The sequence below is a fragment of the Dreissena polymorpha genome, chromosome 2, assembly GCF_020536995.1.
Source record: "Dreissena polymorpha isolate Duluth1 chromosome 2, UMN_Dpol_1.0, whole genome shotgun sequence".
In the NCBI taxonomy this organism is placed as follows: domain Eukaryota; kingdom Metazoa; phylum Mollusca; class Bivalvia; order Myida; family Dreissenidae; genus Dreissena; species Dreissena polymorpha.
Window position 1 is genome coordinate 96,425,248 of NC_068356.1, and position 13,937 is coordinate 96,439,184.

Genomic DNA, 13,937 nt, shown 5'->3' on the forward strand with positions numbered 1-13,937 from the left:
TACAAAGCATTTCAAACGTTTCTCGAGAAAAAAGGGTAGCACGCACTTTAAAGGCTATTCTCGTGAACTCTTCCTTTTGGAGTCGTATAAGTAAGGTATATGTTGTTAAGAAATGAACAATGAAAGAGCATGCAAATAGACTGTATGAGATTCCTTTTCGGATCAGTTTGTCTACATATCAACAGGCTCTGTCGCCACCACGGATATCTATAGATTTTAAACAAAGCATTCGGCCATATGGATTCAGCCACTCTCAAACAGCGAAGTTTTAGGAATAAAGTCTATATAACGGACTGAAAGCGTAATAGAATTCAACGTTAGCGTTGTTAAAAGTTAATACATTTAAGATTGCTGCATCCAGACGGATAAGCATTCACATCGTAAATAAAATTTTAGCAGACTATACAAATAAAAGTGCATGATATATTTAGAGTACATTTGTTGATTTCTGCAGAATGTCAATGTTGATTTGGAGAGGTTGAAAAAAATAATGCTATTATAGGTTTTTATTATTTGAATGTTTTCCCCGTTTATTTACATTTGAAAATAAATAAACTAGCAATTTGATGTCCTGACGTACACAACGAATTCATGTATCAGGAAAACACTGAATGATTATCGAAATGTTTGACTGTTATTGTTCACTTTTCGAAACATTGGATGCTATTTGTTAATCATTGATTGTTCCAAATATACCAGAGAAAAGCATGACATAGATAAATATAGGATCTGGCACGAGTTGTCATATCATACCATTTTTTATTAAACGAGTTCATGAATTTTGTTAGTAAGCTCACCAAAGGCTCGCTTACTAACACATTTCCTTGACGAGTTTAATAAAATATGGTATGATATGACAACGAGTGTCACATCTTTTTTATCACATGCTTTTAAATGAGCAAATTAAATAAATATTTACGCAAACATAATGATAAATCCCGAATGTTGTTTACATTTCGTGACGTCATTTGACGTTGCAACGTCATTTCAGCAAAAATTACAAAATGTGATTGGTCAATAAACAAAAACTAAGCCAATGAAAACGTTGTATTACACATGTGCAATATAAAAAAATATGTAATGGTTATATTACATGGAAAACAGGGTATAGCATGTGATAATCAGTAACACGAACGATTATGACATTTTAGAATCTCTTAATATATATGTTATTCTGCAATATTATGGCAAGACAATAAAAACGCTTACAATGTATACATTAGCCATTTGGCATGTTGACATGTTTATATTCTGTGTAAGCATTTTTATGCAAACACCTGTTTGTACACAGTATAAGTCATACGTTCGCTACACTAGACGTAATAGCAGCTTGCACGTGGCTATACGTTGCTTTTCCATTCATCATGTTGGCAGTTTAACGTTCTAATACCATAAAAGAATTAGACATGCAATATTTTCAGCATATATTTTTTCCTATTGCTCATGTTGTCAAGGTAAACAAACGAATGCAAAACTTTGGGTTAAAGGCCCAGTTTAACATTTAAATAATTGACCCAGCTCCCCTTAAAAAACACTAAATTACTATGTGTATTTGCAACCTGTTGTGGTGCTAAATAGTTAATCAGCTCAATACACGAGCCAGTGGCCACAGAAAGGAAAACAATGGATTACTGCCCATATGACAGATTGCATTTATTTGTAAATTGTGAGTTTAAAACATACAATGATATGTAACTAAATGTCCATCTTAAAAACACACACGTTTGCTTTTTAGCAACTTCACTTCAATAATTTAATAACATTACAATAATATCACAAAATATAACACCTTTGGTAGAGCTACCGGTAATATACATATATTTATAAAAGCACAACCCGTAAACAAAATCAGTAAACATACGCAACCAATTCATCGCGTACGCCGTTACCCTCAAGAGTTTGCAATACTCGGATCTGAATTGGCACTCACGGAGAGTCTCACATTCAATGGTTTCAGCCTAGTGTAGTCATTGTCTATTGCAAGCAAAACACGGTGTCCGTTTAATGAACCATTAGTTAATTTACCATTCGGATTGTTAACCATGTTTTCGTATTCGCGCCTGTTCCGGTACGCCCCGTACTGGTTACGTTGGTCGGCGCGCTGAACCTGCACGGATCGTATCTGGTAAGTCCCATTTATGTTGATGCCTTTCTTGTACAGGCTCTGTCGACGAAAGACCACCGACTCGTTCGTTGAACCGCTCGAATATCTCGGCATCATCTTCGTAAGACAGACGCAACACGGGAACCACATGTAGAAAAGTGTGACAAGATCAGCCTAAAAGCGTATTTCAAAATGATTATTCAATCATCATGTTTGATTTCCTATAAATCATGTTATTGTTATATAATGTAAAAAGGTATAGCGTTTGATTCATACTCGTTTAATGAGGGGGTGAAGGTAAGCAAAATATAAACCAACAACGACGGATTTCCGCTATGTTTTTATGTTTTACACCGTATGATATGTTGCAATTGGCTGTAATTCATGTTGACTTAATACTTATTTGCACGATCTTAAGTTTTTATGTACCATAGGTTTACATGATGTATCTACCGGAATGGAGAAAATCTACGATTGTCTGGTACCAATTAGTGTTATTTCTTGCATGAACTATACCAGTAAGTAAGAATCGATGTGTTGTTTATGCAAGTATATGCCAAAAAATGATTATCGCAATGTTCAGGTTTTTGTGCAATTAACACATGTTGAACTTTTCCTTTAACGAAACTTACGTTTCTGTGTAGTCTTTTTTACATTACAATGATTTAATATAGACATTCTTCCCTTTGCAATAATGTGTAAATATAGAGTATTTTATATTTACATGGTAATTTCATGGTTAATACATATCAACGACCACATACGTGCGTACTGAATGCATGCAGTCTGAGAGTTTATAGTGATACGATAAAATAATTATTAGACATCGGTTGCTAATATCATTGGTACACTAAAGGTACTAAACGTAAAACAAACTTACCAGCCACACTGAACCTCCCATTTGTATTGTAATAGGTATATTAAAACTTAAAATATATTGATACAAAACGACAAAATGTACATAATTGTATCGATAAATCGGTAGGTTATATGAGAAAATATCAAGGTAAAAATATACTTACTCTAAAGCTCTCGTTGGTGAATCCGTATATAATAGGATTAGCAAAACTATTGGACATGGCTAGCCAGTGACAACCGATGAAGATAGCAGTGAGCGTGTTATATGACAGCTCGACAGGGACGAAATCATAGATCAGAGTGAACACGTGCAGTGGTAACCAACACAGTCCAAACATCGCCACCACTATCACAAGCATCTTAAGTACCTGAAAATAACACAAAAATAATAAACACTATGATCATATATATATATACCTGCAAAAAGCAGGAAGATGTTTAAATCATAGCTCAAATGTGAACCTGAAAATAATATCAACATTTTAAAACACTGCAAAAAGTACACGAAAACAGCATGAATGGGCTAAATACGGCTAAAATATGTACCTGAAGATAGTTTGATATGGCAATTCCTGACAGTGCTTTAAATGTTGTAGGTTAGCACCGAACACAACCATCAATTGGCTATAAACAACTACATTTGAAAAAAGTTGAACATGTTTCCGGTTCTCATTTAAAAAATCGTACACCTATAGAACGATAATGCTTCAAAATGTTCTTAGAAAAATGGAGTGATTGTTGTTTCTATATCTTTCTACATAATTTAATCAGTTACAAAATAATGAATAGGCGGTATAATAAAAGAAATATTAAACACACCATTTTGGGCGTTTAATGACCTTTAAGCCTGCCCTGAAACAGATGGTGGACATCAGCCTTTAGCCGTGGCACGTTTTATGTTTACAGGCTGACTTGTCGGTCACTTAAACAGCAGGAAACCTTAAGGGGGTTGTACTAGTTCTTAAGTGGTATATTCTTCAAATGTACGTATGTTTCGACAAAGAAATATTCAAGAATACAAGGTTGACATACTATCAGTCATCCTTAAAACAGGATCAATCAACGCGCTTTTCTATCAAGGCTTTTACAAATTAAAACGCGGACATAGAAGGTTCAATTTACGGTCAGGATTTGTTCATTACATAAGTTAAATATTTGATGAATGAAACATTCCAGCAGAAGAATAACCAGGATATAGAGTTGAACTGTTTTGCAAAAAAAGTAACATGAGTATGCGATGAATATATACTAAAAGTCCATAGGGTTATCTGACGTTTATGGTTGTGCTATCGTGTCATATTTGTAAGTTCAAGGATTTTTTTTTACACGTCTACGATGTTACTACAAGGGTTTCATTCACACTTGCCTATTACTTGGATGCATTTCAAAGTATTCTATCAATAACTCGATAGCTTACCTTTGTACACAATCATGTTACAATGGAATTTTTTTTTTCATCTATTTTGTTAAGACATATGTCGTATGTATTTATCTTTAACAAATAACAACGTATTCACGGATGCACATGTAATGTCTCAAATAAACCATTCAATGATTAAAACAATATTTATGACATGGATACACAATTAGCGAAGACATAAACTAAAACTAAATAAGCTAGCGTCATTTATTAATATTTGAACACTATTCTACGGGTGTAGTTAATAATTACTTTTATCGGCTAATTTAACCACGGTATTTCGTGAATATCACGACATACTCTGTTTTCAATTCATATAGTTTTTTTAATTGAGAATGTCAACCATTTTTCATAAAATCATGTTTCTGGTTTTGGGGTACATCGTTTGTTGTGCAGGCGGTCGGTTTGTGGTAATGTATTGTGGTTTCTGCTGAATAACTTGAGAACGGGTGTATATATTTAAATGTAATTTTGTACGTATATATTTTATATCAAGATCTCATTTGGAAGTCGAATGTGATTGGTGGGATGAAGAGCGAATTAAGATAATGTCACGAAATTTCGCTTAAGACTATATGGAATGAATGGTTATACGTTCAAGGAAAGAGTTTTCAAAATAGACTTATGGATTCCGAGAGAGTTATTTTAATTACCCTTTCTTAGTTTTTATAACGTATGTTCAGCCCTCACTTTGGATTGCTTATGGGGTATGTTGGGTTTTTTAGCAATGTCACCTATGATAAATGATATAAATGTTTTGAGAAAGATTGAGCTATTTTAATGTTACTACACAATTATAATAAACTTTTGGTTGTGATTTCATATTATTTGGAAGTGCAAAAGTCTATTTTATTTATATGAGGTAGTGCAAAATAGTTTATGTTAAATATCTATATGACATATTGAACTTATGCACAACCAACATATATTAAAAGTTATATGTTTTTAATATATTATTATTGATATTAATTCATTTAAAACACATTCTGCATTTATTTACATTGTTATGTTTCGATTAAGTCTGATTGTGAAAAAATACTTTGAATTATTTAAATTAACGTAAATGTAATTGTTAATGATAAATCTTCTATCATACATTTTGTCCTTAAAAAGCATAAAGGAGCATCCGAATATGTGGGCGATAAGAATGATGCTTTACTAGCCATAACTGACCGAATTGCTGACACGTTCAATCGTTCGAGATGATATATATTCGACGCATCTCATACATGAATTAATAATTTGCATTAATTATATTCTGTGCGTATGTTTCTCACAAATCGAAGAGAACGTTCCATTCATTATTCGGTTCCTGGACAATGGTCTGACACAAGAGACCAGGTTTCACTATAACATGAGTCTGTACATATAAAATGTAACCTCAAAACCAGGCTGAGTTATCATTTGTCTTTGTACCTATGGTTGTGTCGCATCGTGGCTTTCAATAGATAATAATCAGAAGATGGAAAGCATTCGCATAGGGACACTGCGTTCAAGTGAAATTCAATATGACAATATATGGAATTCTAACAAAACAGGCACATCAAAGAGGATCACGCAACGTGTATGCCACATGTCAGTTATATAGAAATTGTATGTATTTGTATATAACGCGTTGCAATATGTTCATTGGGTAAGATGAATATCCGCTTAGCAGATGATAATGTAGTGTGTACCTCATACACACATTTGTTTAAGTGTATTTAGATTTCGCAAGGTGATGCAAACCAGTGGTTTCAGATGGTCAATATAATGCACATGTATACACATAAATAGTACAGTCTTTTAAAATTCTACATCTGTGTACATTTCCATTAAGTGTGTATATATGCAAAAAATATATATTGATTTTAAAATATGTGAAACTCCATATTGAAACTCCATTTGCATCAGCAGGAGTGACATCTTCGCTGTTCGTCAGATATCGCAAGTGAACGTTTAAACGCAGGACAGAAGTGTATTCCAAACCCATACAACAAATTATTAAACTGGGATACGCTGTTTTGCAAACGGATAAAAATGATACGATTCGGATATGAGTAGCTATTAGTTATATTTAATAAGACAAACTCGAAAAAACTCGAATAAAAAATAACTGTCTTACAAGACTGTACAACAGTTTACGGATTAGGATTTGATCCCATTTTTTACGTTTATGATTTTATGTTCGATTTCTGGTAAATGTTATTTCCGACCGTATATTTTAATATGGAAATAGCCAAAAATTATCGATGCAGCTTACGAAAATGGAAATGTAATAATTGGTCAAAAACCATACCTTCGTTAAGTTGAAAGTTAATTCTAAAAGGTACACATGTGTTTACCAAGTTAACCTCTTTATGCCTAGCGTCTAGAAAAAAGGACTTGGCAAACAGCGTAGATCCAGATATGACGCCGCATGATGCGGCGTCTCATCAGGGTCTGCGCTGTTTGCTTAAAGGAATTTCTGTAGGAAATATTCTAAATATAGAAATCAATATACTAGACATCCCTAATGTTGGAAATAAATTGATCCAATTTAGAAGGATGGGAGAGTCCACTAGGCATAAATGGGTTAACCTCTTAAATCGTGCACTGACAACAACTAAACTATTTTTCTCTACAATTCAAGCCAATGCATATTTTGATTTATACAATTCAGCGATTCTAACGAAGACAATTTATAACGAAATATTTTGTAATGAAGCAGCGCTCCTCGAAACTATTATTACACAGCTTACGTAATATTCAAAACTTAACTAGCTGATCAGATTTTCTATCATTCAACAGCTTGAATCCAGACTTCTACCAAGAAGCGTGGTTAATAGAAGATGTATTGGGCAATTAGCAAACACGCGTCCACGTGTTTATGTAATAGATAACAAATGTGTTTTCTGGATAAATACAGACTCTATGACTCTTTTTCTGAATGAATAACATAATGTTTTTTCTAAGAATCCGAAGAAAACAAGAACCGATGTATCAATGAATGACACTAACGTGTTTACGGTAACTCATTAGGCATTCCATATGAGTGTGCCACTTTAACATGATTCATTGAAAGCAAATATCTTATATTAAATACGTTGATTATTTCGTCTTGATATTAATGAATATACTAGTCATTTAAAGGGACTGTCAACCGCGATTGACGAAAACAGAAAGTTCTAAAATACCGTATTTTTTACAATTATTAGTTTATATTGATTAAAATATCACGACTGGTATATAACATTACTTGAAAAAAGATGTTAGGTTTTCATATTTTCAGTGTATTCGGTAATACATTTTACTGGGTATGTCTACCAGGTAATTACCAGTTAACTATAAATACCGCAAGTAGATTGATCATCATCGTCACGTGGTTAACCCAGGAATGCAAATTGTGCATGCGTAGTGAATCGTATATATTTTATATATAAAATGATCAATCTACTTGCGTTATTTAAAATTAGTTTATCGTTATGTCACCTATTTTTGCGATTTACTTTCGATTTCATATCGCGCAATTTTATTACCGAATATACTGAAAATATGAACTTTTTTCAAGTAATGTAATATACCAGTCGTGATATTTTAACCAATATAAACTAATAATTGTAAAATAATACGGTATTTTATAACTTTTCTTTTTTCGTCAATCGCGGTTGACAGTCCCTTTAAAGGCTTACACATATTAAGTATAAAATTATGAAAATGGTTTATCGTGTATGTGTGTATTTCGAAGTTTATGGGGTCCTTTCCGAACCAGAGGCTACATTATGTGTACCATTTTGGTAGTAATATATTGTAACTTAGTAACGGCAAATGACGGTGATAACGAAGTGTACTTCAAAAATATTGTTTATATAAATTTCAATAATACTTAAATTAAAATATAATTAAAATATAACAGTTGACACTTTGAACAGTAGAAATAATATTTGCATAATATGTTACTTAAAACTGTACAAGGCTTTTCGATTAAGACCTCAGAAAGAATTAAAAGTTCATGTAAAAAACTGTCTTATGATATACGCTTAAGAAGACACCGTAGGATTTCAACACAAAATAACATGTTTAGCCTTTGTAACTGGAATATACGGATCAATTGTTCAAGGTGTTTGCATGTTACTTCGTAAAATGTTAGACACTTATTGGTGGAGAACAAAACTTGGTAAAGATCTGAGACGCATATATTGATAGCTGAGAGGCAAAGCAAGCCAAATTTTAATATGTTGTATTGCGTTTATTTGTGTGTTGTGCCATGTTATGTCTTAGTTTACATACAAATAAATGTAAATGTATGTGCAAAACATATTAATACCTAAATAACTGCATCGCACTGTTATAAGGTAGTTGCATAATGTTAGTTACACAAGTGCTTCATTGTTATACATGCTAAGATATCCAAATTAACTTTTCAGAAGATCCCATTCCGACCTAAAGTGAGGTATTACTCAAAGGTTTTTTTTTCACGTTTTGGTAAATCGACAAAATTGAGAAAAAAAATATGATTCGCAAATGTTCGTTGTTGTTAAGATATTTGCGAGGAAATAGTATTAGTGAACGTTTACCATGTTCTTAAGTATCAATTATATACATCTTGTGCATATTTTTCAACCTTAAAATTACAGAGCGTTACAAACGCGAAACGATTGAATAATAAGAAGAGTTATGTTGTTATACTTATTTTTTGTAACATTACGAGGATTGCTGATTTGAAGTATACAATACACCACTTAATGCATGAGCACGGATGGCCGAGTGTTTTAAGTGCTAGACTTTTGGGAACTGTCGTTCAATTCATATTACAAATCTTGCGCAAACGTTATGTACTATATTCCTAGTTATTTTTAGGGGATATTCCGCAAAACTTTTACCGCGCTTCATTACGATGTGTGGTGCGCATACACTTACTTAGTGTTATAAGGTATCCAAATAGAAGTCTCACGTAAATCAACATATACTTACATAACAAAAACAATAAAACGAATAATTTTAGCAATTAATTACTTTGGAAGAACATGATACTGCTACAAATAAAAGTATATGGCATATTTTCATTACATTATAATTATATCTTACTGTGATCTGAAAAAAATACTAACAATACTAGGGTGTTTAGTGGTTAATGTATAAATATGTATGTCTTTGGATAGATGTATTGTTGATATAAATAGTGTATTAATCCATGTACTTTAACGTTTATGGATTGTTGAACATCCCGTTGTAATAGAAGTGTCGATGTTTGACAATGTGTTCCTTGACATTGATAACGGACACTATTCTATAATAAGGTTGTGTGCTGATGGTGAAGCTAAAGTTTCATTGTGTTTATAGGTAATATTTTATTCATATTGGTACAAATAAAAGTAATCCAAACGTTATTTTCAACTTTGTTTAATTTCTTCCGTTCACTTAACATAGCCAAGCTTAAATGGTTAAAACAGTCAGCACCATGGTTCAATAAAATCTTTATCAGAGCTTCTTATGCAAACTTTAGCAACGAATGTAGAAACCACTTGCCTAAAAATATCACACGAATCATGAAAACTACTTAAACTAAAAAGTAAACGACTTTCAATTGGCGACTTTTTTTCAGATGACTGTTTACAGACATATCTAAGCAAAAGAAGAAGTATATTTAAATTGTTCAGTTCTATTATTTATCTTGCGTGTCGAATGCCCGTTTAAACAAATTCGTAATTAGTCGTAGATTCTCAAAGAACAATGATGGATACGTGTTGTTAAACAATAATAATAATGTTGGGTCGATGTCCGTTGGAGTTGATGTATATATATATATATATCGAGTTATACCAGAAGCAAATGAAATAAGCATATCAATCAATAGTAATGACAATAATATATTAAAGATACAACAGACGAAAAAAGTCTTGCATAAGCTTATTCGTATATAATTATTATTCCTTAGTCGTTTATTATTGTTGCTTACAATTTAATGTGACACTAAATGTTAATAAAGATATTATAAAACGTATTTTTGTAGAATTGATGGTGGTAGTAGTAGTATTTGTTGTTGAAGCATTTCTGACGTACCCTTTAAGTAAGTTGTACTAAAAGCTTTTAGATTTACACAATAACTTCAAATTGTTATTTATACCAAATACAATATAAAATTATTATCATCGAAACAATGGTAACTTGCACAACCGTAATCACAGTTACACAGATATGGCTTCGGTTGAAGCAATTACTTCTATATACGATTGTTTGCGTGGGTGTTTTTTGACCTGCAGTAGTAATTTGAACAATAATAATAATACATATAAGAAATTTCCTAATACTAAAAGCGACATCCATAAGTACTGATTTAAACTCATATTCAGTTGCCGACTAATTGTTTTTCCAACGGTCATATAAACAACATTTACAAAGTACCAAACCAAATCATAATATACTGAAATAAAAGCGCGGAAAAATATACAAATACTTATTTTGTGTGCATTATCTGAAAGATAATATGACATTAAATACAAGATGTAGTAAATATAATTTAATATTAACTATTGTTTAATAATCTTCAGATATGTAGGTTATATTCATAATGTGAACATATTAATAAATAAATATTTTGTGTTTTTTTTAAATAGTATCGCATAACTCCGTCCGTCCGTATGTCGGTCCGTCTGTCTGTCTGTATGTCTGTCTGTCAGTAGTTTGGTAACGGCAAACAACAAATAGTGCATTTACTAAAATTCTTCATAATTTCATAGAAAGAATTATGGCAGAAGCAGCATATGTACATATAAAAATTATCGTTTTGTAATAGCATTGTAAGTGTCAAAAACGTTTTCTTTCTGTTTTCTCCATCAAATTAATGATACACGTAATAAGTTAATTGTGTTTCATTATGGATCGTTTGTAACGCTCGTTGATATAAATACAGTAAATTGTCTGGAATATGGAATATCTGAATAAATCAATACAGTTATAGAATAGGTGTTCAAATAGCAATTCATTTTCTTTGAACATTTAATACGTTATGCTGGAATCATTAATCATAACAAAAAAATATTTTACCTAACCTTCTATATTTATCTTCACAAGATTTTCTCTCTTTTTTCAAAAGAAATTATTTCTATTATTCACTTTTTGTTTGGCTGACTAGTCAATTTTGTGAATCTGTCAGAAAGCAAGTATTGTTTATACACATTTATTGCTGCCAAACCATTAGTTACGAAAATAACCCCAATATCAGTGTGTTCTATAACGCTTCATTACATAAACATCATGACGGATGCTGTTACCTGCCATGAGAGGTTTTCCAGACAGTCATTATGTTACAAAGTTTGCAAACAGAAACATACACTTTATTCCATTATACAACGCAGTGGCAATACTATCTTGAATTAAAGAAAAACACAGAGTTAGCTTTTCACTTTTATGATCTACAACCTGTCTGGTATTGGAAAAATGAGCGTTTTACTTTGAATTAATAGGACCTTGCCAGCAATTATAGATTTTGTCTATTCTGTTCTGATTTAATTTTAACTACAGCTATTCGCGAAAGTAAAAAGTTAAAACAAAATGAATAATTTTCGGTGCATGCCATCTGAGTATTCAAAAAATACTATCCAATTAAGACTAATCAGTACACAATATAAAATAGAAGCACACATTAAAATGTTAGAAAACATGTTTATATAATTTTTGTTAAACGGGATATGATTAACAGCATGAATGGACATGATCTTCCTGTATTTGTTAAATGCATACAAATTGGACAATTGGTTTTTTATTCTATCATTTTGTGAGCGAAGTTTAATAAACTACATAAAATCACGTTGTATATTGAGGATTTCAATTTAAACGAATCCATATATGCAATCAATAATTGTACTTTCAGATGTTTCCGTATTATTTCAGCAATACAAATATTGTTAATAGCCATGTCATCAAGAGATAAGGGAACATGTTGCATATGTGGGAACATCTACATCTGAAAGGTGAGGTTAACAATATCCTTGAAGGCATAATGACATGTATGTGTAATGTTGAAACCTAACCAAAATCTCACTCAATAATATTAAGGTCTTTCAGAAACGCTCTTTTCCTACTTTGTTAACATGATACCAACGGAATTGCATGCCTTGACGTTGCATTCAAAGTTTCACAAAATGGCATTCATGTCGTCGTATTGCCGCGTTCACAGTGTATAAAACAAACACTTAAATACAAAAGCGTGTAACAAAAAGATGAACACAAAAGCATATGACATAGGAAATATACAATTCAGATGTTTAGGAACTTTGTCTAAGTTACAGTAGCAGAGTTTGTCATTGTTTCCTGTGTATGATACAAACGCTGAACACTATAGCATAATTCAGTTCAAAGAGAAAAAAACTTATCATTTATGCGCTCAATTTAATGTTGTTAATGTACTGTATTCAAATATGAGTCTTCAGAATTATTTATCTGTTTATAATGTGTTCGCGTGTTTCAGAGTTTGATACCTTTTTAACCGAAGTTTGCAAAGTCTTTAGGAGACATTACTATATTTAATATGTTACGACCTGCAATATTAAATAGTATCAATGACATTCGGGTTCCTTATTATAATATAAAATGAAAAACTGACATATGCCAGTATCAATCGATTTAAAAGTCTTAAAGTGTCATTAACATCTCCGCAAATATATTAATTTCAGATATATGGTATTGCTTTTATGGTTCATGGTTTGAACAGAACTCAGAGAAACTGTGTGTGAAACAAAACAAGGAAGAAAATAGTTTTATTTGGCAAATAAATGCCTCCGGAAATAACACATGACCTACACATATTTCAGATTATATTCTGGTGTATGTGTCCAATAAATATAATATTCTGTATGTGCATCTGTTCGACCTATAAGTTATTTAATCAATGAAAATCATACACTCATATAGATGTATTACTGTTTGTTATAGTTTTAATAAAACAATATACTGATTTAAAAAGCTGTTTTTCGGATTTTGTTTCCATGATCGTCCGTCAATCTATATAAAATTAAGAAGGTTTCAGTTCCATTATACAAACTTAACATATAATTTGTCCGTAGTTGCAAACACTTAGGGCATTCAAAGCATCCAAGCATACAAGATAGTCACATTATATTACCGATTTATAAAATGTATCTTTGAAACAAATGAGATTTTCTCTAGTGACATGAAATAATTCGAATTCTTCCTCGGCTTGTCTCTTTCTACCAAGTTCTTTGTTCTTTGGGGAATTGAATATGATCAATGTGACAAGCAAGTTACAAAAGATAAAGAATACTAAAATTAATATCATCAATGAAAGATGCAATATTTGACAGAAGCGACTGACTTTGTGTAGCCAAACCGATATCACCGGTTTCCATTCAATAGCTAGAGTGGCAAGACCAATGATACATTGAAGGGAATCGCTATCAGGTTTACTCATTTTAAATTTGTGTTTCATTTTGCCTTAGATGTACATTTTCCCAGCAACATTTTATCATCGGCGTCTAGTATAATTCAAATCAGTTTATTGATACGATTCGAATAGGTTCCGAATCTATATCAAATAAATATCATCCAGTATGTGAAATCATAAACGCTTTAATAGCA

General features: G+C 31.8%; 1 protein-coding gene across 1 annotated transcript in view; it reads right to left on the reverse strand.

The window, feature by feature from the left end:
- Positions 1–1,049: 1,049 nt before the first annotated feature.
- The window catches only part of LOC127870368 (prolactin-releasing peptide receptor-like), a 31,405-nt gene continuing 18,517 nt past the window's right edge, over positions 1,050–13,937 (reverse strand). Inside the window, exons 2-3 of the mRNA XM_052412989.1 lie at positions 3,127–3,330; positions 1,050–2,278 (exon numbers count right to left, since the gene is read on the reverse strand). Coding sequence (XP_052268949.1) covers positions 1,892–2,278; positions 3,127–3,330 — 591 coding nt within the window. The 3' untranslated portion in view covers positions 1,050–1,891. The remainder of the gene's footprint in view (positions 2,279–3,126; positions 3,331–13,937) is intronic.